General features: G+C 42.5%; 4 protein-coding genes across 7 annotated transcripts; 3 read left to right on the forward strand and 1 right to left on the reverse strand.

The window, feature by feature from the left end:
• Window positions 1–220: 220 nt before the first annotated feature.
• mks1 (MKS transition zone complex subunit 1) lies at window positions 221–6,530 on the reverse strand. 2 transcript variants are annotated; one of them, XM_047330581.1, is made up of 18 exons: window positions 6,149–6,530; window positions 5,935–6,053; window positions 5,717–5,769; window positions 5,357–5,524; window positions 4,902–4,999; window positions 4,626–4,754; window positions 4,117–4,221; window positions 3,708–3,816; window positions 3,548–3,604; window positions 3,206–3,248; window positions 3,062–3,124; window positions 2,896–2,966; window positions 2,737–2,806; window positions 2,495–2,602; window positions 2,167–2,300; window positions 1,584–1,666; window positions 885–982; window positions 221–783 (listed from the first exon to the last, which is right to left on the reverse strand). In XM_047330581.1, the coding sequence occupies exons 1-18, from the start codon at window positions 6,223–6,225 to the stop codon at window positions 680–682; spliced, it is 1,689 nt and encodes a 562-aa protein (XP_047186537.1). In that variant the 5' UTR covers window positions 6,226–6,530; the 3' UTR covers window positions 221–679. The 2 variants fall into 2 exon arrangements, with proteins under 2 accessions (XP_047186537.1, XP_047186536.1); XM_047330580.1 differs by having other exon boundaries at window positions 4,902–5,002; window positions 6,149–6,528.
• A 662-nt stretch (window positions 6,531–7,192) lies between these two features.
• Window positions 7,193–14,563, forward strand: zw10 (zw10 kinetochore protein). The gene is made up of 16 exons (XM_035626660.2): window positions 7,193–7,391; window positions 8,241–8,375; window positions 8,504–8,605; window positions 8,727–8,804; window positions 9,130–9,289; window positions 9,567–9,719; window positions 9,838–10,035; window positions 10,118–10,254; window positions 10,382–10,564; window positions 10,977–11,200; window positions 11,594–11,665; window positions 11,767–11,936; window positions 12,097–12,227; window positions 12,431–12,562; window positions 13,152–13,354; window positions 13,715–14,563. The coding sequence occupies exons 1-16, from the start codon at window positions 7,287–7,289 to the stop codon at window positions 13,833–13,835; spliced, it is 2,304 nt and encodes a 767-aa protein (XP_035482553.2). The 5' UTR covers window positions 7,193–7,286; the 3' UTR covers window positions 13,836–14,563.
• Window positions 14,564–14,812: 249 nt separating this feature from the next.
• On the forward strand, window positions 14,813–18,455 carry LOC118300767 (G protein-activated inward rectifier potassium channel 3-like). 2 transcript variants are annotated; one of them, XM_035625489.2, is made up of 5 exons: window positions 14,813–14,977; window positions 15,656–15,864; window positions 15,967–16,206; window positions 16,328–17,543; window positions 17,991–18,455. In XM_035625489.2, the coding sequence occupies exons 3-5, from the start codon at window positions 16,012–16,014 to the stop codon at window positions 18,185–18,187; spliced, it is 1,608 nt and encodes a 535-aa protein (XP_035481382.1). In that variant the 5' UTR covers window positions 14,813–14,977; window positions 15,656–15,864; window positions 15,967–16,011; the 3' UTR covers window positions 18,188–18,455. The 2 variants fall into 2 exon arrangements, with proteins under 2 accessions (XP_035481382.1, XP_047186579.1); XM_047330623.1 differs by having other exon boundaries at window positions 14,813–14,962.
• A 231-nt stretch (window positions 18,456–18,686) lies between these two features.
• pom121 (POM121 transmembrane nucleoporin) lies at window positions 18,687–26,624 on the forward strand. Of its 2 annotated transcripts, XM_047329366.1 has the most exons (14): window positions 18,687–18,826; window positions 19,204–19,611; window positions 20,275–20,481; window positions 20,733–20,882; window positions 21,025–21,105; window positions 21,214–21,385; window positions 21,474–21,562; window positions 21,649–21,728; window positions 21,841–21,962; window positions 22,077–22,176; window positions 22,404–22,676; window positions 23,038–24,522; window positions 24,678–24,776; window positions 25,110–26,624. In XM_047329366.1, the coding sequence occupies exons 2-14, from the start codon at window positions 19,463–19,465 to the stop codon at window positions 25,208–25,210; spliced, it is 3,108 nt and encodes a 1,035-aa protein (XP_047185322.1). In that variant the 5' UTR covers window positions 18,687–18,826; window positions 19,204–19,462; the 3' UTR covers window positions 25,211–26,624. The 2 variants fall into 2 exon arrangements, with proteins under 2 accessions (XP_047185322.1, XP_035481379.2); XM_035625486.2 differs by lacking the exon at window positions 18,687–18,826 and having other exon boundaries at window positions 18,855–19,611.
• The last annotated feature ends 304 nt before the right edge of the window (window positions 26,625–26,928 follow it).

Consider the following 26,928-nt stretch of genomic DNA (forward strand, 5'->3'; position numbering starts at 1 on the left):
GATCTCGGGCGTGACCTATTATGGAACTGCAATTTCCTACGTTTTGAATGTAGCACGAGAGACGCGGGTTTGAAGTCCTAACGAACTGATGATATATGTGATATCCTGGTAGCTAATGTATTACTCATGTAACACTTAACTACCTTATACAAAAGATATTGTCCAAGTTGTTTGTATGAAATCTGAGTCCCAAGGGGAGAAAAACATACAAAAACAGTGGTTAGGGTTCATATAAAAAGTTTATGTTACAACAATTGTGATACTTGTTACATGATTAAAACTGTGGAATGTATACTGTTCAAATCTGAATAAATAAATAAATAGTTTATTGTCCATTAAATCAGTTTTCAGAGAATACGGTGCGTGATGACACCTTAGGCATATTGGCGTTGCTCCATTACCACATCATTACCATGTAAATCCATATTGTACCCCAATTATTGCCCCTCCCACCATGATAGATGTCAAGGATTAAACAGCAATTAACCACTATTTTTCTTTTGTCCGACTTGTCACAGTGCACCATTATTCTATGTTATCGGCAAAACACCGAAACTGTGAAATATTTGAATTGGCAATTCAAGCTTGCTGCATATTTCACCTCAATTCTATACTTCATATTAGTAGGTCTACACCATTTGGGCACTAAAATATATTGGAGAGAATGACAATGTTTTTTCTATGTAGAGGATTCCATTTGGAGTTGGGAGGTGGCGTTGATGAGGTCTCTGGGAAGGCTTTCTCTGGCCTCTTGCATCTTTCTTCTGGCATTGTGGAAGGCCTCTAACAGAGCATTAAAAAAAATAACAATACATATTCAATACAACTTCATCTCCCCCTTAACTACTCAAAGCGTAAAAACATTTATGAGTGAAAGTTTTTACCCAGGATGGTGCAGACAGCTCCTTGCTGACTAAATCCTCCCAACTGGTCAAAAACTTTCTGCCTCCTCTTCTTCAACATGGTGGCATCAACAAAGGACCTGAAAATACACAACATGGATATAATAAACCACTCAATCAGCTCTACTATAGGAAATTAAATCATTTGATATTATTATACATGATGTTAATAAATAAAATGTTTAGCTGAAATATTACACAAACCATAACTAAGGTTCCTTACAATTCTGACATGACATTTCCATCAGTCCATATACTTCAACTACTTCAGGACTAACATGTGACCAACAGCTCTCTCCATAGATTTTGAAGCACTTTCTTTTAATCACCGAACGGTTTGACTGCTTTGTATAAAACGGCAAATATCCTCAAAATCTGAATAATTCAAGAGTTTCTAATCCAGAGAAGAATTTCACCTGATCCACATTCACATCTTGAGTAAAAAACGATAATAGTGTACAGTATATTGCTCTGGACCGGAAAGTCCACTGAATGTAGGGACCTCCCTAACAATTCAGTGTGGCGCTGGAGACTTGTGTGATATTGTAGTTAGTCAGTGTAGTGAAACTAATGTATGCATTAGGTCATAGGACACGGTTATAAATCTTTAACATGCATATCCAGAGCACAGCAACTGCAGAAATGGAGCATTTTTCCCCTTTAATGCATGGTTAAATTCACCTGGCTTGCTGGATGCAGTGCAGATTAAAGGTGACACTTCCTGTGGTTTCAGTGGAAAAGCCAAAGCGACTCAGTCTCTCTCCCTACAGACATGGAAATTAAAAAATGTTTTTAAAAAAAAAAACATCCTTTAGTATCACACAGGGAATAATATTAGCATGGACAAACAGTGCAGGTTCCAAAATATTTACAAAAATAGCTGTGATACCTTGTTTTTTTACAAAGACATTATACATAGTACAACATAAATAACTTAGTAGTGATCGAGCTTTGGGTTTCCAATTTTCATTAACATAAAGCAATAATACAAATAGAAAAACGTGTGAATATTCAGCAACAAGAGCATCATTTATATGGGTGAGGCTGTGCTGTGAGTTATCATACGGTGCTTAACATTATAATACTTTGGTTTAATTAATTGTCTTTGAATGTAATTAGATTTATTTTGAATATAACAAATAATGATCATTCGCAATCCAGTTTTCGAAGTTCAGTTCTGAGTGAAATTATGAAAAAAATAATAAGAAAGAAAAGAAAACGATGAGCACAAATTATACATACATCCACACATCATTGAACCAACCTTGAAGGTCCCTGGTACTCGGACGTAGCTGTGGTCTTCAAGCTCTGGAGATCCTCCAATAAAGAAGCGTCTCAGTGCAGAGACTGTCCCCGTCTGAAAGGGTCTCCATGTATGGCATGTTATTTTATGTTTACCTAGCACACACACACACAAACAAATATTTTTTTGTAAATGGTTATTTCAGCTGAAATGATTGGTGGATTATTTCAGTGGTCAATTGATGGACAATTACCTGCAGCTACTTTGATAACCGATTAATAATTTAAATACCTTTGATGCCCAGAAGCCCTAAATTTCATCTAAAACCTTTTCAATGTACACAACATACCAGGTATGGCAGGAAAAAGCACATAGCCGTAGCCTTCGGTTCGATAGCGCTGCCAGGAGGTCAGGGAAAGAACTTTGAAGTATAGAACTGGCCACTGCGGAACTGATTCTAAAATTATGAGGGAAAAATCCTGTCAGTTTAATCTTTTAATTGTGGTCACGTCATCAAAATAAACAAAATCACTAGAATTTGACATGCATAAAACCAATTATGTAACCACAATATCTATTGCTGGTACTAACCTTCACTCTCCTTCTCACTCATGTAGAAAGCCTCAAAGCTGAAGGGGAAACTGAAGAAAGCGACGTTTTCCTGTTGGTAGGGAGAAGTTTGACGGTTTGACAAATTTTCAGCAGAAACACTCTGAGATTGTTCACTATGTTCTTTTACAGTATACACACCTTCCGTAATGTTTTGGTCCGACAGGCCTGGGTGACGCCTGAGAGAGACTGAAATGGCAAACTGGACCAATCTTCAACAGACAAAGTATAATACAAGCTCAAGTGGTAAACTGGATTCAGTTTTAAAAAGCTGTCAACATCAACCAAATATCACAATGTGACTCACTGTTGGGTAGTTCCATGAGGAAGTGGATGTATAGGTTATCATATTCAAAGCCTTGAGCTGAGACTGGACAGAAAAAGAAGAGGATTTAATCACCAATGACTAAATTTACAAAAAGTGAATCGTGACCATATCCCTCCTTCTCACCTATTTCTCCGTTCATGACGTAACGCAGAACACCTAGAGGAGGCTAGAGATACATCTGGTAAGTGCAAAAGTCTTTTTGTAGGACCAAATATGGACCCACATCCACTTAGTGTTATGTAACTTTGATTTTTGTTATTATTTGATCAATCATTTCAATCAATTTTCTAGCAGAAATGCCAGATACTTTTGGCCACAGCTTCTCAAAAGTGAGAATTTGCTGTAGTTTCTTGTCATATATGAGAATAAGCTGAATAGCTTCACGTTTCAGGAAAAAAAAAAAAGCAATTTGAATATGTTATATTGGAAAATATACTGGTAATTTTTCCTTATTAAATTACTTACCATTTCAAAGTCCTGTCCAACAAGGCTATTGAGGTACTCCTTGTGGCTTACATACAGCTAAAAAGAGGGGAAAATAAATGTGACCATGTAATATTAATGTTGATTCCATAATCAAGACTCTTGAGAAGGTCCCGAAGAAAAGGTGATGAAATGAACTCACATCTTTATACATGTTCTGCTCCATGTCCTTTTCGTCTGGTTTCATGGCCGTGGACACATTCTCCACAGTAAGACGCCAAACTTCTCTCTTGTCCCCCTCAGTGACAATTCTGTTAACAGCACACACACACACACACCATATTGGTTTTCTTTTGAATAATGAAATAATCATATATTCCTTTATCTTAATGACCAAGATAGTTTTGCTTTCTTTGTTTCCACGCAACCATCCAGTATTTGTCAATATATTTCAGTCTGGACCTACTGTAAGTGGCGGACTTTTAGCCGTTAGTGTGTCACGGCACAGCTCAAATGTAAAGAACTAATGTAGGTCATGCACTCGTTTTAAAACATGTTGACATGACAGCACATCAGTTACTGCAGGACCTACGATGATGTTTTGAACTTGCCTGTAGGGCTCCCTGCCTTTGTTGAAGTCCGGTTTTAGGACGACTGTTCCACTGCCATCTGTTTTTAAGGTAAACAGCAAATATTCATTCTCTGTCTGACCCAGCCTGAGAAAGCAAATACATAGAGATAAAATCACAACTGTGAACCACACTACAACCACGAGTAGATTTTCATTTATGCTATCCGGGAACCCTGCTGATTGCAACAAATCCTTTGTCACAAAACCTTTCATACTGTATTTCAGAGGGGATAACTTGTTGAGATTGGATCACAATGAAGGCAGAATCGAATTAACAAGAATGTTTATTGTTGCTAAGTGTAAATCCAAAGGTCTGTGATAAGATGTCATAATCCAGATAACATACAAATGCAGATCACATGGTAATTACCAGGTGGAAAGTGGTGAATGAGACAAATCAATGAGTCTGTTGAGTCTCCAAATTCCTCATGTGGGGAAATAAGAACTGAACTGAACAGAAACTGGGTCTGCTTTGAGATATGATCTTACCTTCCAGGGGGTCCCAGGTCTCCCATGATGTGCATGGTCTGCATAGAATTATGAACCACATGACTGTTCTTCACAAACTCCTCTGTGGGCTCCCAGTTGATGATTTTTGACACGGGGATAGTACAGTCCCTGCGAAATACACCAGATCCTCCAGTCACATGATGGATTACGGGATTGAAAACAACAAGCTCCATCTTTATAAGCAACATTTGGATGAACGTAATACAATATAATATAATCAGTCCATTTAAATGAGTGAGCTGGTGTTTCACCTACATGGTACGTCTGTCCTGCCGTCTGTGTCTTATGCTGGCCATCCTTTCAGCGAGGAAAGTGGGGCTGGATTTGGTTGTGGTTAATATGTCAGTGGGGTTCTGCTATCAGGATCAAAAACAAAAAGTGTCTCATAAGCACAGTTACAGAAAAATAATTGGACAATTTTTCAGTTTCAAACTTATTTACTTAACAGCACTTAAACTTAGGTGCCATAAAGATATTGTAGCTATGAAAGATGACAGAACACCCAACAGAATAAAATTGAATCACTCTGTTTAACATTGCCTTCAGAAAACGTCTCTAATCTTGGGAGTAGGTGATGGTTAGAAAAAGTGGTTTAAGAAACAACAAAAGGATAAGGTTGATGATCCGCGTTATCACATTATTTTCCAATGGGTCTTACCTGAGTTTGACTTATTAGATTTTGGTGTAACGTAGGATGCAGCGCAACGTACCAGTTGTTGGAATGGAAGATAGTTGGTGTAGCGGTCATGATCGGTGTACGTGAAAATCCTGTGATTCTTTCTGCCCCTGGCCCGGTTCAGGGCCTTGACTTCTGTGTGGTACTGCCGGTCCAGAGGCGTCTGACATACTGCCTCATCCTGGTACAGCTCCATCTCAAACTGGAGCCACAGACGGAGAGAAAGTGGAGTAGATGGGGTTCATAAACAGAACACAAAGGAAAAGTTCACTTCAATTGGCAAAAAAAATAGCTTGACCTTTAACTTCCTTTTCTTTTGAGTCAAAGCAACTTCCAACAACGTGAAGTTGATCATTATAGTTACACTGTGGGATGAAGACACTAAACATTATACCTTACTGAAGAGTTTCTCCTGCCAGCCCACCTCCAGTTCCTCCTCATTATCACCTGGTGACATAGGAAAGCAGCAGTCAATTATTAAACCCTTTATTTACAATGAAGTGAAGGAGGTACGTTGGGTAAATGAACACTCAAGTGTAACATTGTCCAGCAGTGTTTTTCATTACTGCCCATTCATCTCCCTGCAATAGAAGGAATATGATACAACACTACCTGTCTGGCCTTGTGTGAGGGTTTCCAGCTCGATGGCTCCTCTGTTTTTCTGGGACAGAAACTCCTTCTGCAGGTGCTGAGAGAGGGCTGCTGTGGAGGTCACCCGCTCGATACGCACCCTACATTTGGGGAAAGAAATAGATACAGTGTTGAAATAACGTGTCCCGAGTTCTGTGTCTAGGGTAATATTAACCTAATCTTTATAGCTACTTACTTTATTCTCAGGTTTTTGACTGCATCCCGGGATCGATACACAGCTTCTCCGGTGTCTGTGTTCCAAAAGTCTGCCATTGATATTTAGCACGAAAACATACAAACGATACAAGTTTGAAGTTAGCTAGAGATGGTACCAAGTTAGTTCCGTCAATGTCGTCTTTTACGTATTCGCAACAACGTGCAATCTATCAGCTACCCGGTCAAAGGTGTTTGGAAATGTAACTGTAAATGTCAAAGGAAAAAACTAATACAAGTGCAGTAGGTTAACGCCACAACGAGGAAGCTAACAAGCTAACAGGACGGCTAACGGATCAACAAGCCTGGCTGCCTGTGGCTCCCCTCGACCGGAAACACTGCAGCAAGACCCTTCTCAACGGATAGCTTTCGTTGCCATAGGGATAATGGCAGTTCTTCTTCTTTTATTTTTCTCAGGAGAATTACTGCCTCCTATTGAGCTGGAGGATGGTGCACTAGGTAGGTGACATGAAACCAGACAGAATAAAGGGAATTCTCACTGTTAATCGTTTTTGTAAATTATAGTTAACAAACCAAATATATCACCAGAAATAATTTCTAATGTGACGTTATTATTTCAAGAGACACTTCCAGTAATTATGTCTGACAATATATATTCAGATGTGTGCATGTCAATCGTGTCATCGTTTAGCCAATATTTAAAAAAATTAAATAATAAATGTGTCTAATCAGGAGCAACAAATTATTTCAAAATCTACAACCAAGTCCAGTTGCTCCTGATGTAATACCCCTGTTGATAACTATAACCTGGATTAATGAGAATATCTATATATCAGGTGATATCATAATTGTTTTAAAAAGGAATATGTATTTCCACATTTCATTTATTAATTTCATATCACTGTTTATGAAATTATGTATCTCTTTTGATTCAGACAGAGCCTTTATTATACACTCTCCTAACGTTTGGGGCGGTAATGGGACGGTATAATAGCAAGTGGCCATCTAGTAAAAAACACAAGAAGAAGACAGGGGCGGGCGGATCCTAGTGGCGGATATCTCGCAGCCAATCACATCTCCTGGCGGGTCTTGAGTTGTTGTGGTGCCGAGAGCCCTGTCACATCACACTTTAGTGTAAAATATTTTAACGTAGCCTCGCCATGGCGTCGTTTGTGACAGAAGTACTCGCCAGCTCAGGCAAACTGGAGAAGGAGGACCTGTCCGGTAAAATAAGCAAAATGTCGCGTAAGGTGGAAGATACGAAGGTAATAATCCATTAGCTGACGTAGCATTAGCTCCGCTGAATAAAGTTTGAATCAGCGCTAGCTGTTAGCGCTAACATCGACAGGCTTGACACTGCACTCGTCGTTTGACTAACTAACGGGTAGTTGCTCCCTGGAATAATACTCCGCCGCGAATTAACACCAGCGACGCCTTTAGCCAGAAGAGACGGACCACCGAGCTACTCTCAAGAGAGTTGACTGCATTTTTTTAGTTAGCAAGACTGTTAGCTAGCCGTACGTCTAAGTAGCTACGTGGCTCCGACAAACCACACGAGGGCACGTTTGAAACCGCACGAACATAACTTAAATGTAGTAGTGTGCATGCACCAGTTAAATAATGTTAGTCTTTTTTCTTGGCTGTGTAAAACAAATGAGTTAGTAGTAGATTGATTGCTAAAATGGTGTCAAGCTTACTTGAAGTTTGCACGATTTCTGTGCTGGTTTGTGCTGAAACGATTGATCAGAAGAAACCAGAATTGTTGAAACGCTACCAAGCAACAAGGCACACATTGTAAAGCCATGAACATATGACCATTGTTTCCAGTGTAAATACCGTTTTTCCTATAGACTCAAACTTCCATAATTTAGAAGTGCAAATGATAATTTGCTTCAGCTCAGGATATTGGCTGGATGAAGAGATACATCTACTTCAAATGACTTTAATTAAACTACTATAATTAACAGGATATTATAATTTACTACTATTTTAACAAGTATATTAGATTAATGACATGCACACGGTTGTACACAAACTGCAAAAAGTGCTCTGAGCCTAAAGCAAAATGACAAACCTTCTATGAACCTTTTTCTTTGTTGTTTTCTTTTCCATAGGAAGAAGTATGTGAGATGATAAATAAGAGATATAGCGACTTCCTACCAAGTCTTCAAGGATCCGAGGAGCTAATGGTGCAGGTTGATGAGGTCTCCAAAGAAATGGATGTCCTTAAAAACTGCATTGAGAATGAGGTATGTGCAAAACAGTTTATGAATGTTATGAAAGAAGAGAAGAGAGACTGTGTTCAGTTTTTCCTTTGCATATTTTGCATAGTGCATATTTACAGCAGTGCCATCAAACTGTTTGTGTGTCGACACAGATACAACAGAACATCCACGTGGCTGTGGCCGAGTATGCAAAGCTGAAGCAGCAGCTGGAGAAAAACACTGTTATCATAACAATGCTTGGATACGTAAAAGAGGTACATCACGCATACAAGGAAGTTACCATCTGCCGTACATTAATTAAAAGTGTAGCAGATAAAAGCTGGAATTGTGATCATCCATAATTTCTGTGGGTATAATTTATTCTGTGCAACTCAGTTTCACAATGCAATGGAGGAGTTCAGCAAAGCTTTACAAGAGAAGAAGTATGTTGACGCAGCCAACCAGCTGGAGAGGGTAAGAGCTGTGAACATTTCCACACAACCTTCCTTACTCTGAACTAACCCAGAGTAGTAAACTGATGAAAACATGTCTAATATAGATTCTTCTCTATGTATAGTCATTTTGTTTTAGACAGACTGTCAACTGCCCTGTAATACATCTGGAAGTACAACAACCTTACTTCGCAGCTTTTTGGGACATGATTTCTCACCAGCACCCAGACTGGAAACTTTAACTTGTTAGCAGTGACACGGAAAAAATGCTGTGTAGCTGCTGTATGTGTAGCATTACAAGTTAAGTGCCTTTCAACAGATTTAATGGGTAATATTTTTTTTTCCAGGCAAGAGCCAGCGTGGATTCTTTGAAAGACTGGAAGACTTCTCAGTTGCCGCTGCTCAGTACTCTCAGCTCTGAGCTGACAGTGCAGAGAGAAAACCTAATTTATCACATGGGAGATGAATGGAAACGCCTCATCATCTGGAGATTACCGTCCTCAAAGGGTAAGACTTCCTCTGGTGAATATATGATTATACTCTACAACTATATTCTATACCATACAGAATCGAAGGATTTCTACCAACATGTTTAGTCTTACAAAATAAGCCCCAAAAAAAATCACAGAACAATATCAGGTTTCGCTTCCGTCCAGCTTTTACAAAAAGATGTATTTTATAAGGTGGTCTTTCGCTCATTAGCATTTCATGTTCTGTATATTTCAAAAACATGGCATTAAATACATCTGAGCATTAGCGTTTACTGTTGGATTTGTGCCACCAGAGCCTGCAGGTCTGAAGTCCTTCCTGAAGGTAGAGCTGAAGCTGAGCCATCCTTGCAGTAAAGATGGTGAACCGAAACCAACTGGTTTGTTGTGCTGCGTCCTGCAAGCTCTGGCGATCCAGGGAGACCTTCAGCACAAGATCAAGCTGTTCAGTAAGAACAAGAAAAACTGCTCACTGTTAAATGTGCACTCCTTTATAGGGACTTGGGCACAGCGCAGTGAAAAGTCAAAACGTGCTCAGCGCTCCTGTCTGTTGTTTCTGTCATTCAGGCCAAGTGCTGTTGAAGAACATGTTGAAGCCGTTGGTGGTCTATCCATCACTGTCGGTGAGGGTAACGGAGCAGCAGGGAGAGGGAACCATCCTGGCCTTTGAGTGTTTGGAGGTGAGCCATGAGGAGCGTTCCACACCTTCACAGGTCTACAGCAAACTGCTGCTGGTGCTCAAGACACTGCACTCTCACCTGCTAGGTACAGTATGGCTGCATCAAGACATTCTATTCTTACTTGATGTGCTTAAGAAAGGCAGGTCACATATATGTTATTTTCACAGATGTGTCCATTAGTGATAAAAAGCTCTCAACTATCCTGGGGGAGCTGATCTGGGAGGAGATTTCCCAGTGCATCATCCACGAGTGTCTGCTCTACTCCATCCCCACCAACAGCAGTCAGCTGGAGAAATATAGCACTGTATGGACCTAACAGCAGTTTGTAGTGTATAATGATATTGTAAAACAAAATATACAATTGGTACATGTACTGGTCTATATTAGAGTTTCATTTATACAGAACATATTTTTTCCTGTACATATTCAAGGTCATCAGGGAAACGGAGGAGTTTGAGAAGTCTCTGAAGGTGATGGAGTATCTGCAGGGTGATTCCACAGACCTGCTCAAATATGCCCGAGATGTCAACTGTCACTTTGCCAGCAAAAAGTGCAAGGATGTTATTGTGGCGGCCCGGAAACTCATGACCTCCAAGATGCACAACACTGTCAAGGTATGTGTGCTCAGGCATAAAGTCTGGATGAATACACTGGAGACTGGTGATCAATTTGGTTGAAATGGAAGATCAGAAGTGTTGAGCCTGTATAAGTGGAGCGGGTTTTCAGTAAGTAGGTAAGTTTTAGTTACAGAAGTTAGATATACTGAAGATGGCCTTGAAATAGGCCTACTTGAATTAAAACAATGTATACCCAACATTTGTGCAGCTTATCTTTTCATTGTGTTTATCACAGTCACATACTTAGACACGCTCCTGTCAGGCTGTTGGAATCAATCAGAATTCAAGTGAACTGATTTGAAGGCACTAGCTGAGCAACATTAAACCTTTAAACAACCAATAACATAGTTTTAAGAGAAGAAGTATGTTTGATTTCGTTTATTTATTCATATCAATCTTCCTGCGTTAGATCGCACCAGACTCCAAACTGCGTCTCCCCAAGCTGCCTGCTCCGACTTCAGACGTGAAGGTGAAACAGGAGACCAAGAAGGAGGTGATCACAATGGAGAACACGAAGCAGCTGTCTGCCTGGAGTCTGTGTCTACCAGCCTGCCGCATCAGTGAGTCAGTGCAGCAGCTGATGGAGCTGACACTGAACACCCTGTGCGAGGCTGTGGGAAGCTCCACACAATGGTACGTCACAGCGATCAAAGACCTGACTGTCTATTGTACTGACTTACATATGAGGTTATTGTGCCCGGCAGCAAAATGTTATAGTTCAAGGGGAAAACAGTTCCGGACAGTTGTGATTTAGCATGATATATGATTATTTGATTTTATATATTTTTTCTTTGACACAGCAGTTTTGGGCTACCATCATTACAAAACTCTGAAGCTTGTTAAGTCAGTATATCTAGTCTACATTGTGGAGGAGGGAAGTGGCCTGCACATTTACACCTAGACGGACTCGAACTTAAATGGATCCTGCAATTTTGATGATGCATCTTGGTGATCTTTTTTATCAGACCACCAGGCTTCATCAGTCAGGGAGTGTTGTAAGTAATTATTTTTTTCTGTTCTCTTCAGTGCCTTACAACTCTTCTTCACTGTAAGAAACATTTTCCAGCTGTTCTATGATGTTGTGCCAACATATCACAAGTAAGGTTGTTTCCATCACATAACATGCTGCAGCGAAGTCAACACACTTCGACTGAGGGTGAAAAACAGGTTTGCTCTTGTTACTCTGCTGCTCCATCCAGGGAGAACCTGCTCAAGTTCCCTCACCTGGCTGCCATTCAGCACAACAACTGCATGTACCTGGCGCACCACCTGCTGACCCTCGGCCACCATTTCAGAGCTCACTTGCCGCAGCCGCTTAGCGGGGGGGTGGCAACATTTGTTGACATGGTGCCTGGATTCAGGAAACTGGGTAAACTAACAGTTCAACAACTGTCAGCTGCATGAGATTTGGTACAGAAATCACCAAAAATCTGATTCCAAATAATTTAAATCACAAAACTATTGTCTGTGACAAGGTATGTCAGAATCTATTTCCTGTGGACATTCATGGTCTGCACATTTTCCTTCAGGTGCCCAGTGCTTCTTAGCTCAGCTGAATGTGCAGAGAGCTGAACTGTTGGAGAGACTTTCCACCGCTCACAACTTCTGCAACCTGGATGACGAAGATAATTACATTGCAGCGAGCAAGGCAGTGAGACAGGTGAGAGGAAATTCTTTAGAATCAAAATGTTTTGAGTGTCAGAAAAATATGAATGAACTGTAGATTTTCATATTGTAATGGGTTGCTCTCCTATGTAGCTTTGAGGAAATAATGATAATCATAAGCCTTGCAAAGGCTTTACTATTCAATCATGCACTGCTTTTCACACATCATCATCATTTCATCTGTTTGTTTGATTCCAGGTCATTCATCAGTTGAAACAACTGGGTACAGTGTGGCAGGACGTCCTGCCAGTCAGCATCTATTGCAAAGCCATGGGCAACCTCCTCAACACTGCCATAACCGAAGTCATATCCAAAATCATGATGCTAGAGGTTGGTGTTTTTTTCACCCACATCACGATGCCTTTAACTAATTGTAGGACCACATTACAAATTAATCCAATTCAGAAGTGTTAATGACATAAAATGAACCTAATGAAAACAATTCCAGCCGTAAAATGTCTTCTGAGCCCTCCAATGAACTATGTGATCATGGGTAAAACATTTGACACAGAACTGGGACCTGAATTGTGGGCCCCAGCCAGCAGATGAGACTTAATGTAAATTCTAAAACAAAATCTTTAATTCAAATAATTGCAGAGTTGTTGGACAGCACCAACAAATAAATGCTGGCTGGTAAACAAGGCCTGGTGAGAAAATATGGAGGAGGGTGGAATTTAATCTACTCTAATGGCACAAATTATGAATGAATATCATCGCTAAGTGTAGGTTCTGATAGCTGCTTTCATTTTGGATGCAGTCCCAGGTTGATAAATGTGAAATATAATTGAATGATGTAATAGAAAACTAATAATAATATAGTTAAATCACAAACAAGAAAAGTGATATCTTTTTTTGAAGATGATATACTGTATACTCCTCAATAAGGATTTTATTTAATATTTTCTGTAACTATCTACAGGATATTTCCTCTGAGGATGGGGAGCACCTACACACACTGTGCCAAACTATCATCGAGGAAGGGCCGCTCGTCTTCATCCCTCTGGCTGAGGAAAACAAGAACAAGAAATATCAGGAGGAGGTGCCTCTCTATGTGAAGAAGTGGAGCACCTTCAAGGAACTGGTCATTGTGCTGCGGGCCAACCTGCAGGAGATTGTCGACAGGTAAGTCAGAAACTGGACAAAACGTCAGATCTTAAATTTCCTGTTATATCAATCGATAGCGTCTCTGCCCACGACTTTCAAAATCAACACCTCTATTTTGTAGCTCTGGCGTTTATGAATTTGTTGTCTCCAAGTCTAAGCTGAGTTATTAGGTTATCTTGAAGACTTTACAAAGCTTGCCCAGATCCACTGAAGATATTACATAACTGTTTTCAGACACTTATTAGAACAAGTAAACTAACTGTTAAGTGTAAAATTGATGGAATGCCCCTTCATCACTGAAAGAATGGCCTCTGATTAGAATCCTACTGTTGTGTTGGACTGGCTGACTGTTTTTCCCCCCATGATTCCTCTCCACAGGTGGGCAGACAGTAAAGGTCCTTTGGCGTCAGAGTTCTCCAGCTCGGAGGTGAAGAATCTGATCCGAGCCTTGTTTCAGAACACGGAGAGAAGAGCCATGGCTCTGACCAAAATCAAATAAATACTCGCAGCTAATGAGCACCGAGACGATACTATAGCACTTTTTCCTCTGCGGAAAATATGATTTGTGTCTTTCTTCATTTCCATTTCTCTGTCATGTCCATTAAATGTATACACTATCCCTTTAACATAAACCACTGGGTGATTGATATTGCAATCACTTATATAATACTTTATTCCTAAAGTCAAAATGATCCTTGAATGCTGCAGTTTATGGCAGCATAAGGTCTTCTTGTGATTACATTTAACACAACATAACATACGTACATCTACACGTGTATGTAGATTGGACAGTTTGACATTCTCTGGGAGTTTAAGCTGGTAGTAATCAATCTGTGGGATATTGTTCTTCTCTGCATTCAGACTGCAATTAGTCTCACAGAGATTACATGAAGGCTTCTTTACTGTACATCGTTTGTATAGCTTTGAGGTTTTACCATGACGAGGGTCAAAAGAGGTTGTGTAACCAGTGGATGCCATCTGTTGACATGTCATCTCGTATCCAGGGTTAACTCTGCTGTAACTTGATGTCTGCTATTCTGTACATTTGTCACTCCAGGAGAGAGAGATTGTTCGAAACTCAATGCTTCTAAATTAACATTTAGTTCTGACAAATAAACCCTGGACCTTGCATCTCTTAAAGAATCTCATACAAGCCATGAAATTGAACTCTTCTATACCGTATTTATTGTATGTCCAAATAAACCAAATACGCCCCTTTTTAAAATCTTTCGAGCACTGTTTTTATGATGATGTTTGTTCCATGTAATTCTTTGGTGGAGGGGGCCTCGTTGCTCTAGTGCCATACTGAATGTATGTGTAAGACTAGACGAGTGGTTTTGATCTTTTCAACTTTCACTTAGAAAGCAGTAAAGTTTAGTTTCACTATAATAATGTGACCTGATGTAATGAGAGATGGAGGCTGCGGTCCACTGACACAGCTGCCATGGTCACATGCAGTGTTCTGGGTTGAAAAGATATCAGAATTTGCTTGAGGGGGCGGAGACAAAACATCTGGACAATCGCACAGCAGCTCCTCTCTCACTCCATGTGTCTTTCTTCGTCTGATCAAACCTGATGACTTCAACAAGGAAGTTAAACTGTGGCAGCACCTGCGTTCATCTTCAGGTATGCATTTCAGAGGTATGTGATGATTCCCCCTTTAACAATAACCACATCAGTAGACCTGTTATACTCAGTTGTAGCAATCAAAAGAATGGATATTTGAGATGTTTTAATGTACAATTGAGACAAATCTTTTAAAATAATTTTTCACCTGCAGTTAATTTGCCAATTATTTTTTAATTACTTGATAAATTGTTGTAGCTGTAATTTCCGAGGTCCCATGGAGATATCAAATATCTTTGTTTTTTATGTGGTAAAAGTAACATTCTCACATTGGAGAAGTAGAAATGGGAAAAACTGACAAACAATAAATTGATTATATATTTGTCAGTGGATAATTTTCTGACAAATCATTTCATTCCGCGTCCAGAATAGACTCGGTGTAAAAGGATACTCGTCCTTAATTAATGAAAAAGATTCCCTCAGTGAAATTCTGTCCATCTGATTGGCTCCGCTCAGATCGGTCTTAAATCGGGGTTCAGACACTTTAGTGTGAGTGCTGTGCAGCGGTGAGTACAGCACTGTTGAAACAGTTTTCAAGAGAGAAGTTCATTTGGCCACAGCTGGACAATGCAGTTTCTAAGCCTTTCTAACTAAAATAGAGTCAGTAATCTTTGCAAATCCACGTGTTCCTTGGTGTTTCTCAGATTAATTTTGAGGATTAGTGATAAGCCCTTCATGTGTAATAAACTGCAGCACTGCTGAGACGCTGATCAGCCCACTTCGGACAGATGACCTCATGCTATGCTGATGAAGAAGTAAAGCATCATCATACATCACAGCTGGGGGTGATCTATGGACGTATCCAGGGGATCTGAAAGATTTTTTCTTGGAAGAGCAGCAGAATATTACCAGGAGGATGATTTGTCAACATGATACAAATGGAACATTTTCTATATTTGATGGTAGACAGCTATTGTTACTACATAAAATCATTTAATATTTGTTTTAGTGATGTGACTATCTTTTTTTGGAAACTGACGTTTTTAATCTGTTGTTGCCCAAAGAGAAGTGAACCCTGAAGAGTAATCAACATCTTGCAGACCTCAGCAATGAGCTCCGCTGTGATGTGCAGCAGAGAGATCGTACAAAACGTTCAGTACAACAGTCACGTCAGGAGCTCCGTCAGGATCGAACATCGCAGGAACTCCATTCCCCCAACGCAGACTCTCACTGCTAAACATCTGCTGGCTTACCTGCCCAGACCACAGCCAGAATCAACACTCTACACTCCTAACACTTACAAGGTACAGTTTTCTGTATTATTCACTGTTAGATAGAGCTGGCTTGTGAATCTACATGTCATCTGTTTGATGGTTTTGTACTTTAGCATTTTTTATTATTTTGCTTTGTTATCTTTCATTTCAGGCCGCAGCTAAATCCACTGTTGCTTCCATGATGATCACAAAAAGAGCCTCTCTTATCCACAACAACGTGAACTATGGAACCCGCTCATCACTCCCACCATCCCAGGTGGACTCTCCCTCCCAGACCCAGAGTCCCTGCAGCCAGTCCTCTCAGACTCCAACTTTAGCCAGACCAGAGCCCCCCCAACAGCAAACTATTCAAATAGGGACTCCTCAGGGATCAGTGGAAGAGACACCAGTGCCTCAGCGTTCGCATCGCAGCAGACACCTCAAGCGCTTCAGCTCCAAATGGCAATCTAGATGCTCCACTAGCAGCAGCAACATCCCGGTCTCTGCGGTAGAGACACAAAATGGTGCAAAGAGTCATAATAAGCGTTGTAGGCTGCTTGGTGATGAGCACTCATCGCACGTTACTGCCAGCAATCAGCGCCAGCGATACGTCACCAAGGATGGCAAGTGCAGGGTCAATCTGGGACCCATTGAAGACAAGAGTCGCTTTATCTCAGATATCTTCACCACATTAGTAGACCTCAAGTTTAGCTGGTTCCTTCTCGTCTTCACTATGTGCTATATTCTCACATGGGTGACCTTTGGCGGAATCTATTTTCTGGGTGCCTGGTTGCGTGACGACATTACTCATGTTAATGACCCACAATGGCGGCCATGCTTCCAAAATGTAGACAGTTTCCTGTCAGCTCTGTTGCTGTCATTGGAGAGCCAGAGGACTATTGGGTATGGCTCCAGGATGGTGACGGCAAACTGCGTTGAGGGTACAGTGCTCCTGATGATCCAGTCCATTCTTGGCTCAATCATTGATGCTCTCATGGTGGGCTGCATGTTTGTCAAAATCTCCCGGCCGCAGCAGAGAGCTCAGACGCTGATCTTCAGCAAACATTGCGTCATATGTGAGCGTGACGAGAAGCTGTGCATGCTGTTCCGCATCGGTGATCTCAGAGTGAGCCACATGGTGGATGCCAAGATCCGGGCCAAGCTGATCAAGTCCAGGCAGACCAAGGAGGGAGAGTTCATACCGCTGGAGCAGTCAGAGATCAACCTGGGCTACGACACTGGAGGAGATAGGCTGCTCCTGGTGGAACCCCAGACCATTACTCACGTCATCAATGAAAGCAGCCCGTTCTGGGAGGTTGGGGCTGAGCGCTTGAAGAGGGAAACCGTTGAGATCATCGTCATCCTTGAGGGCATTGTGGAGGCATCAGGTTTGAAGAAGTATTTTTAAATCTGGTATTCTCTTCCAGCTAAGATAATGTTCATACTAATGCAGCTGTATTAAAAACATTTTTCAGATCCTTTTTTGTCTTGAAATGAGACTTGACAGAGTTACATGGTAAATTAAAGAAGTGTGGATGGATTGAAAGACCACGGCCTGCTTCTGGAGCTTCAGGATTTGTTCTTTTTTCTGTGACTCTTGAATCCCTTATTTTGTGTTCAAGCATCGCCAAAGACAAAACAAGGCCATTGTCTTTGACATTTCATTTTTCTTTGTAAATTTCAAATTTTGATTTGATTGCAGAAAACTGCAGAAAACGGTTATAGCTTTGGATTAGTTAGAAATTGAACCCGTTGTCTGTTTTGTACTGTGCTTTTCCCTAATCAATTGGTCAATAAAGTGACATGTACCAGATCTCTTATGTCTTGTGCTACAGGTATGACGTGCCAGGCGAGAACTTCCTACACGCAGGATGAGATCCTGTGGGGCCACCGGTTCGAGTCGTGCATCTCCTTGGAGAAAGGGGCGTTTCGTGTGGACTGCAGTGCATTTAACAAAACCTTTGAGGTGCAAATGTCCCTGCTCAGCGCAAAAGACAGGAGTTCAGCACAGAAACATGAAGCTTTGTTTTAGTAGTTGTTAATTAAATCATCTTTTTTTTTTCTTTCTGTACATTAATACTGCATCATTGATTGGGATATGTCCTGATAAACCATAATACTCCTAAATATTATTCTCAGGGTATAACCTATGGGTATAATTATAACTTCGGTTTTCCATTTGTGTGTATTAAGGTTTGTTCTATGTTATATTACATTTCACCATTTAATCATTGTAACAAATGTGTTATGTTGTGTTTCAATAATTTTATCGAAAATAAAAAAAAAAACATCCTGCAAAACCCAGTTGTCTGTGATCTTGTCTGGGCAGTTGAAAAAATAAATCTTCACTCAAAGGACAGTAAACAAACCCACGAGGGCGCGCCTTGTGTCGCGCATTTTATAGACCTTCGCTTTTGAATCCAACTTCGAAGCAGTCACGTGCGTGGTACGACGCTTCGGACGTTATTGGTCACGTGATTTTGAAAGAACGAATCAAGTTCCGATACTAAAGCTTCGCTGAAAATCGTTTCAGTTTCTTCACACACGCGCCTCAGAGCTTTGGTGTCACGGGTGACGTTATTACCTTTTGCTATGAATTCTTCTGTTTTTCTCCTTGGGTGGGATTTTGAATACATGTCGTGTTATGGAGTATTTTCACATTGTTTTACAGGTACTTTTGCTTAATTAAAAAAATCGGAGTATCTCTCCCACCCTTGGTAACACTCTACTACTAGAGTTTGTTCATCGGATTTGGTAGAAATAGGATTTTGATGAATTTCTCTTCGTTGTAATGCACATTCCAGCTCGGCAGGGGGCGCTAGTGCAGCAACTCCCTAGAAATCTAAAAAGAAGAAGCCGCGTTAGAAGCGCAGCATGATGGGATATGAGAGTCCTCCGGCGGCGCGTTGCCGCCATGTCACCTAGAGAGAAACGTTTAGCTCTTCTCTCTTTTATATGCGTCGCTAGTCTCGCTCTTTATTATCTTCCCACGTTTCTTTGCGCAACTTTAATTATCGCTGTTTGTTGTATTGTGTGTTACTATCGCAGCGGGGAACCGCTTCCCGCCAGGTTAGGCCTGAATCCGCGGGCTGGACTGCTCATCCCAGGTGCGCTCAGGCGCTGGTGGCTGGGTTGGGGGGCGACCGGCGTGTCGGTGTCCGCGCGGGGGAGGACGAAGAATACCACCGACAGAGCCGAGCTGCGGGAGACGGAGAGATACTCCAGACAAAGGCCCGGCGACGCCGGCGTCTACCGAGGGGCAGCCTTGGCAAGTGACTCGTTTCTTTTCAGTCCCCGGGATTTCCTCATGGGCAGTTACATCGGGAAACCCGAGAGTCCGACGGCCGAGTCCGGGAGGCCGAGGGCAGTGAGGAACCCCCGGGAGCAGCTGCGGGAAAAGCTCTCCAGACCCAACCATGCCGTCTTCACGCCGAACAGGAGGCTGTCATTCGCCGGGTATGTTTGTATTCAAATCACGCTGTAACAGCGCGAGCCATTAGGAGGCGGTAACGTTAGCGTCTGTGGCATCCAGGGGATAAAGGTCCAGCTTCTTGGCGGGTTTTGATTTCTAACTCGTAGACTTTGGTGAGTAGCTGCACATCGATGAAACTCTTGATTGAAGGAAGCCACGACTAAGATAATTCATTATGTACAGTACAGAAATACCACCTATATAATAATCACCTATAATGGCTTGTGAATATGTCACCTTAACTTCCTCATATGCTTTTGTGGAGATATGCTCTACATGGTATACTGGTCTGCGAGGCTGCTGTTTTTTAACGGACACAAATGACATGGAGCCACACACGTCCACACATCCATCCATCTCACAGGTGTCTGCTTTCAGTGTTAACCCAGGCCAAAACTAATGGTTGAATCCAATATTTGCATTGCCCTGCCTGGCCTGGCATAGTTCGTGTGGTGCAGAACGAGACAGAGTGGTAGTCAATGAAAATAATGTTGATTTCAGTCCAGGTAAACCTATAGTAGACATCAGGGTTGGACTTTCCCTCGTGAGGGTTGTGTAGGGAACTCTTTGTGGCAGTATATTTGTTGGTGGATGCAGATAACATGTGTCTACTTTTGCATCATACTGTTTTTTATTTCCTCTTGCAGGGAGCCACTGGGAACAGTGGGCAGGTTCACCATCACCCCCCAGCGTCACTACCCCCTGCAGCAGCCGGGTGCCTCGTCACTGGGGGTCCTGCCTCCTGTCAAGTGGGATGGCTTCAGGAAGAAAAACATTCTCAGCCCGCGTAACTCCCCGGCCGCCCTCAGTCCTGTCACTGTGAAGATCGCCAGGCCCAACCACAGCACCCCCAGGTCTCTACACTGATCCAAACTCAGTCTGCCATCATGCTGGTGTTTTCATTGTTTTGTCCATTATATAGGAATGAAACAAGAACTACCTTCCTTTCTACCATTGTAATGCAGCTAAGACTTTTGTTTAAATCAACTGTAACACGTAACTGGGGAGGAAAAATAACTAATTTAATGAGCAAATATACAAAAAAAAAATTTGTCTTTGTTTACTGTTTGAACAAGAGCTGAACCTTCTCCTGTTTTATGTCTAGTTTTGAGCATCTGAGTTGCGCCGGGCTCCCACGAGCCCCTGCGGACCCCTGCTCCAGAGAAAGTGTCCTCAGGGTGTTGAAGGAAAGCCGCAAGAGAGAAGTGGAGGATGAGGACAGGAGCTTCATAACCGAGCAGAAAAGCAAACGAAGGTACTGGGCTGAAAACTTCTTTGTTTTCACATAAATCAAGACATTCCAAATCAAAAGAATACATGTTTCGCAAGACTTGGTTTATACATTCTATGATTTAAAGTATTATGTGTTTTTGTAATCCATTTTATTATTTCCCAAGACGCAATGACAGCGGTGGAAGTGCACACTCTGCTTTTGAGCCTCGTCTGCCCAATGGGACACCGTTACAGCTGGTCCCTAAGTGAGTTAGATGTTCAAATCAAATCTTAAATTCTTTGAGTTTTCACACTATGACGAATAGTGTGGCATTCTAAATGAAAGTGGATATACTTCCCCTTCCCTCCTCCAGACCAGGAAGCCTGAAAAGAGGGATATCTTCACTGGCAGAGGAGTCCATCATGAAGAGGTCTCGCACCTCCTCCATCAGCTCTGGCAGTGGGGTCCATGCCCCTAGAGGAACCCCAGGCACAAGGAGAAACCCTATCTTCAGCTCCTACAGTTCCTCACTAGGCCTCAGCCAGGTAACACGTACCTGCTGCATATCAGTGTGTGCAGCCCTGCAGAAATAAAGTGCAGTAGTTAAGCTTTATCTCATGTTTACCTTCACAGAGGAAGAAACAGTCAACACCCAGCTCCCCTCTGTCCAGCCCTGGATCATCTCGCTCTCAGACTCCAGAGGGAGTCTCCAAAAGACCCAGGTATGTGTTTGCTGATCTTCTGCTGATACCAGTCATCCACATTTAATAGATATTACATTTTTTGAAACTTGTGGTTTCATTATCAGAGAGGATGACGGACAGAGTCCCAGCTCAGCATTCTCGGTGAAGTCAGACCAGACAGCCTCCAACAAGGCACCTGTTAGATGTAAGTCATGTGTGGAAGGCGTTGTGCAGACATATACACTGTGATTTGTTATTTAGTAAGATTAGATTGAAGCATAAGTATTTGGATTCATCATTGTACTTTGATGTTGCAGCCAAACTGATTCCAGTCCCCAAGGTCCCCGTCACTACCTCAACAGACTCTACTGGTAGTGGTGGGAAGAGGAAAAGGAAGATCCAGTTGGTGTCCAGCCACCGGGACGATCACATCTCTCTGGTAAGGAGAGCTATATTTCCACACCTCATGCCTCCTGAAACCCATGTTTATATTGTTGTGTGCTTAAGTGATCTAAGTGTCTCTGTTTGAATTCCTGTGTTTGTTAATTGGCAGCCCCCACCTCCAGAGCTTGGCTACAGCATCACGGCGAAAGACCTAGATGAAGAGAAAAGAGCTGCCATCAGCAAGATCCAGAAAGTCCTGGAGACACCTGGTGAGTAGATGCAGCTACGGGAATAAACAATTGAAGTCTGCACTTTTATCCTCAATTCGCATATACAGACTCAAATGCTAGAGGACTAGCGGACTGCCATTTATTAAATGGACTTTTAAATGGTATCCTGCTCTCGACAACTTTTAGGCCTGATCAGATTTGTATGGCTGTTGATTGGTGAGCTTTTGCCTGATCTCTAACCCTCCTGTCAATCTGTCCTTTCTTAGCTCCTGAGCCAGAGAAATCTGTCTCACCCCCAGCCACCACCACTGCCCAGCCCGCCTCCTCTACCATCTCTACCGCCACCACTACCCTGAGCAGCCTCCTAGCGGCTCCTCTGCCTACAGCATCCAGCGCTGCCATTCCAGTCATCAACCTGGATCCCAGTCCAGGCAGCAGTGTCAGCACTGCACCTGCGGCTTCAAACCCACTGCTGGAGGCTCTGAAGATGAAGGTCAGCACTCCTGCTAGCTCCATGTCTGCTGCCAGCACAACCACAGGTAAGATCACTTAATCAAAGGCGTTTTCAAGGGAGGCTCTGAAGTCATCTTCGCAAGATAAGCAGCGTGTACAAAGCATTTGTATCTTGCATTCATATCAAGAAAATGTGCCATAACAGAGATGCATCTCTGATGCGAGAGCAGTAACTCTGAGTGTAGATTATTATAGGTTATTGTAGTTGAAAAATCTATTTACAAATCTTTATTCACTATCATACTTTGATGGGTTAAAAATATAAGGAAAACAAGTATTGTCAATTGATCTTTGTTCTGTTAATGTTTTTAAGTTATCTCATGACATGTATTGATTATTGCAACATGCTTGTTTTTCCCTCCATAATTGGAATGGTTGTGTCCGTAGTGTCTGCATCAACCACACCAGTGCAACACACTGGCCTAAACCTGAAGGCAACAACTGCGGTGGATTCCCCTCATCCTCCCCCTGTCTCCCAGTCTCAGTCCTCATCTGCTGGTGTGGAGCAGCCCTCTGCCTTTACTCAGGTCCTGGGTCAGGTCATGAAGTCTTCCAGCAGCACCCCACCTGTAACAGGAGCAGCCCTTTTTGGACTGACCAGCCAGAACAGCCCCCTCTCTGCTCCTACTACAGCCTCCAACCTGGGCACTGCTACTACTGCCCCAGCCAGGAGCTCTGAGTCAGTCACTAACACAAACCCTCTGCCGGCTTCAGGGTTCAAGCCCATCTTTTCCGTCACCACCACCCCAGCTACATCAGTTCCAGAGAGCAAACCTCCTGTCCAAACCTTCAAGCCCATCTTTGGAGGTGCCACTGCAAGCGCTGGCTTTGGACAGCCTGCACCCCTCACAACCTCTAACCCAGCCTCCACAGTTTCTTCAAGTAGTACATCCTCAATATTTGGTGGATCGACAACCAGCACCACAGCTGCCACATCTGTTTTTCCTGGCTTTACCAACACCCCCACTTGCACATCCTCCACCAGCTCCATCACCACCACCACCACACAGCCTGCAGCCCAGCCAGGTGTGAAATCCCTCTTTGGAAATTGGTCCGCACCATCCACAACAAGTACCAGCTCAGCCGCAGCACAGGTCCCTAATACAGGGAGCACATTTCAGTTTGGAACTGTTCCCACCACTACTGCAGCTGCGTCCGCCCCGGCTGCTGCTACCACAACCGCCAGCAATGGCACCTTCTCATTTGGTGTCACACAGCCGGACCCTCAAGCTGCCAACAAGAAGGTATTTGCATTTGGTCAGCCAGCACCCAGCCAGAACTCAACCACCACTTCATTTGGAGGCTTTGCTATGTCCAATTCTGCCCCCACCACTGCTACTGCCCCCACCCAGTCCACTTTCGCCTTCGGAAAGTCGCCGTTTGAAGCGCCAGCACCGCAGTCAACCTTTGGCGCCTCAGCAGCACAAACAAAACCGTTTACTTTTGGAGGCAGCGTAGCATCATCCACACCTGCCTCTAACCCTGCCCCAGCTCCTTTCGCTTTTGGGGCAGCCGCTGCCGCCACCACCACCGCAGCAACCACATTTGGGACCCCAGCTAAACCACCATTTGGAGCAACTTCCACTGGTTTTGCTTTTGGTAGCTCCGCTGCTCCCCCAGCTGCACCCCCGGCTGCACCCAGCTTCGGTGCAGTGACACAGACTCAGAGCTCCTCCTCATCAACGTTCACGTTTGGTGGTGCTCCTGCTCAGCCAGCTCCCACCGGCCCTTCTCAGCCTGCACCCAGTGGATTTAACTTTGGTGCTGCTGGTATGGCCTGCCCTCAGTTTGGAACACCTGTCTCCAATAATCCTGCACCACATATGGGAAACTTCAACTTTGGGGCTGCTACTACTGACAAACCAGCTTTTGGTATGGAATATTTGTGTTTATTAAATCCAACTACAGTGGAATGCATTTCATAAACATCCTCTTAATTGGACTGTTATTTTGATGGAATAGCACTAGAATTTTTTCCCCCATGTTTGTTTGTTTGTTTCAATCGATATGTGCTACTTCCTCTGCAGGGACGTCAACCCCATCCTTCGGCCAGAGTGCGGCTGCAGGTCCAATTCCCTTTGGAAGTCCTGGAACTCCGGTCCAAGGCTTCAACGCTGCTCCTTTTGGTAAGTATGCTGCGATGGTTGTTTGCGTTGCTGAACTCTGAGAAGCCACGCACAGCGAGGTAAAAGATGGTGATGTATAGTATCAGTTGGTGGAAGAGTTGCAGACTCCAAACAAGTCACTTTTTGTACCATTTCTTCCTGTAGTGTTTCAAATTGATTGCTCAGACTGTCATTATCTTGTTATCTCAAATAACTTGCACCACCAGCCCTTGTTAAAATAGTCCATCAGAAACTGATATTTATGGTAGAAGAGGTAGAAAGAGTACAAAGAAATGTTAATGTTGTTCCTTACAAATGACAAAAGCCTAACTTGTTTTCTTTTCTTTAAATCAGGGTCTCCAGGGACTCCCTCCTTCTCTATTGGAGCTGGATCTAAGCCATCCGGAGCACGCCAGAGGCTGCAGGCGCGGAGACAACACAACAGGAAGAAGTAGCCTGCTACAAGTGTCTATATCACCACTTTCAGGGGACTTCAGCTGCTGCTGCTATGGCTAATCTGGCTAACATTGCTCTGTTCTAAGCTCAACAACCACCAAACAGGCCGCCAACATTCCCTCTGCTTCTTTCACCTCCTCCAGCGGGTTTGCGCTGGCCCGAAAACATTGTTTGCAGAGGAGTTGGAAAGAGCACAACTGCTAGCTGAGTTCATGCTGCCTGGGTGCCTACAGGACCCAGTGAGGGAACGTAGCAGTGGCGGGATAGAACCCAGAACAATGTACAGTACTTGAAGATAGCGGGAAAGGACGATTGAATAGTTTTGATTCCGAACAAAAGCATATCCAAAGTTCTTTTTCCTTTTACAGTATGTGGACACTCCCATTGGTTCGTCTTAAGGAGAAAGTTGAGTCAGACAAAGACACGGAGCCTCGGCTCAAACATTTATTTTTTTACGTGAAGCGCTCACTGGTTTGTATGTCGCTGAATATTTGAGTACGTTCTCTGAATGAGTTGAGGTGAAATGCACAGTTGATTCAGATGAGGTACACAACGCTGCAGTGTAAATGTAAAGTTATGAGTCGTGTGCATTTTAAATTATTTTTTTAATTGGCTCTCTGACCCTGTAAATGAATGGCGTGTGTCTGCACTTCAGAGCAACTTAGTTAATGTCTTAATGTAGTTAGAGGAGACCCTTGTGTTCTTGTTTCATACTTTGTCATTGCAAGCATTCCCAGAGTCCTCATGTGGACAGCCTTGTTTTGGTAGCGATTGCCAACACTGATGTTATTACTGAGTCGGTATGTGATTAGGATGACTACTCTTGATTTGTGCTGTCAAACCAAAGCCAATTCTTCATCGTCATGCCTGTGAAAACAATCTTTGATCTATATCTCATCTTTAAACCCTGAGATGTTTGTTTATACCAGACTACCTCTGTACTCCCAGGCACTGAATTCTTGTTAGTTCACTGAAAAATATCAAACCTGACAGCATTGGCTAGATCAATTTTAATTTTTCCCCCTTCAACTACTGTTAATACATTTGTACCTTAATAAATATGGTGAGGATTGTTTTTTTAAAACATTTTCCCCACGTCTGAAATATCACTGTTACAATAGATTTGACCACATTGAATGAACATCAGATCTGTCACAATTACCTGCCAGTAGTTCTCATAATGACACAGGGATCTTAATGTCTCTTATTTGCACAATGAGGTGAGGAATTTTGTCAAGCAAACATGGCAGTTTACCCATTGATGTCAGTAGTCAATTATTTTATCAAACTTTATTTTCTGTAATAATGACCTCTTTTTTGTGAAACGTGAGCAGGATCTGATGCAGTTTTTGATGACTGATTTTGAAAGAATAAAAGCTGAATTTTGGACAAGGATGTTCCAGCAAGAACATACTCAACTGCTCAAGGTCCCACTCTTTTGCTTTCATGAGACCATGCCACTGCAGTGACCATTAGTTGGGTTCTAGCGTTTCTCTACTTTGAAAAAAAAGTTATTTCCGTTGTTACAGAATAAGCATAAGGCGCACACACAGGACATGTTTCCTCTGTAGCTGTTAAAGGAAAATTGTGACATAAGTTCAAACATGACAAAACTATTTCAATGCAGCTGAGAACACGGCTTTGCTCTACATTGTACACCACCATTTTTAGGCACTTTAATGAACCCATGTTTATTTAAAATAATATGAAATGTATT

This window comes from Scophthalmus maximus, chromosome 2 (genome assembly GCF_022379125.1).
Source record: "Scophthalmus maximus strain ysfricsl-2021 chromosome 2, ASM2237912v1, whole genome shotgun sequence".
Taxonomy (NCBI): domain Eukaryota; kingdom Metazoa; phylum Chordata; class Actinopteri; order Pleuronectiformes; family Scophthalmidae; genus Scophthalmus; species Scophthalmus maximus.

Bases quoted from the DNA above. Each gene is read 5' to 3' on its own strand.
- mks1 (XM_047330580.1), bottom strand. From the start codon at position 6,225: ATGGCAGACTTTTGGAACACAGACACCGGAGAAGCTGTGTATCGATCC. The intron at 4,755-4,901 runs GTAGGTGAAACA...TGTATTTCGCAG, and splicing joins CGGCAGGACAGACGTACCAT to GGACTGTACTATCCCCGTGT. The intron at 3,605-3,707 runs GTGAGTTCATTT...CCCTCTTTTTAG, and splicing joins AGCAGAACATGTATAAAGAT to CTGTATGTAAGCCACAAGGA.
- zw10 (XM_035626660.2), top strand. From the start codon at position 7,287: ATGGCGTCGTTTGTGACAGAAGTACTCGCCAGCTCAGGCAAACTGGAG. The intron at 8,805-9,129 runs GTAAGAGCTGTG...TTTTTTTTCCAG, and splicing joins CAGCCAACCAGCTGGAGAGG to GCAAGAGCCAGCGTGGATTC. The intron at 10,565-10,976 runs GTATGTGTGCTC...TTCCTGCGTTAG, and splicing joins AGATGCACAACACTGTCAAG to ATCGCACCAGACTCCAAACT.
- LOC118300767 (XM_035625489.2), top strand. From the start codon at position 16,012: ATGAGCTCCGCTGTGATGTGCAGCAGAGAGATCGTACAAAACGTTCAG. The intron at 16,207-16,327 runs GTACAGTTTTCT...CTTTCATTTCAG, and splicing joins ACACTCCTAACACTTACAAG to GCCGCAGCTAAATCCACTGT. The intron at 17,544-17,990 runs GTTTGAAGAAGT...CTTGTGCTACAG, and splicing joins GGGCATTGTGGAGGCATCAG to GTATGACGTGCCAGGCGAGA.
- pom121 (XM_035625486.2), top strand. From the start codon at position 19,040: ATGAGAGTCCTCCGGCGGCGCGTTGCCGCCATGTCACCTAGAGAGAAA. The intron at 21,106-21,213 runs GTGAGTTAGATG...TCCCTCCTCCAG, and splicing joins CCGTTACAGCTGGTCCCTAA to ACCAGGAAGCCTGAAAAGAG. The intron at 21,963-22,076 runs GTAAGGAGAGCT...GTTAATTGGCAG, and splicing joins GGGACGATCACATCTCTCTG to CCCCCACCTCCAGAGCTTGG.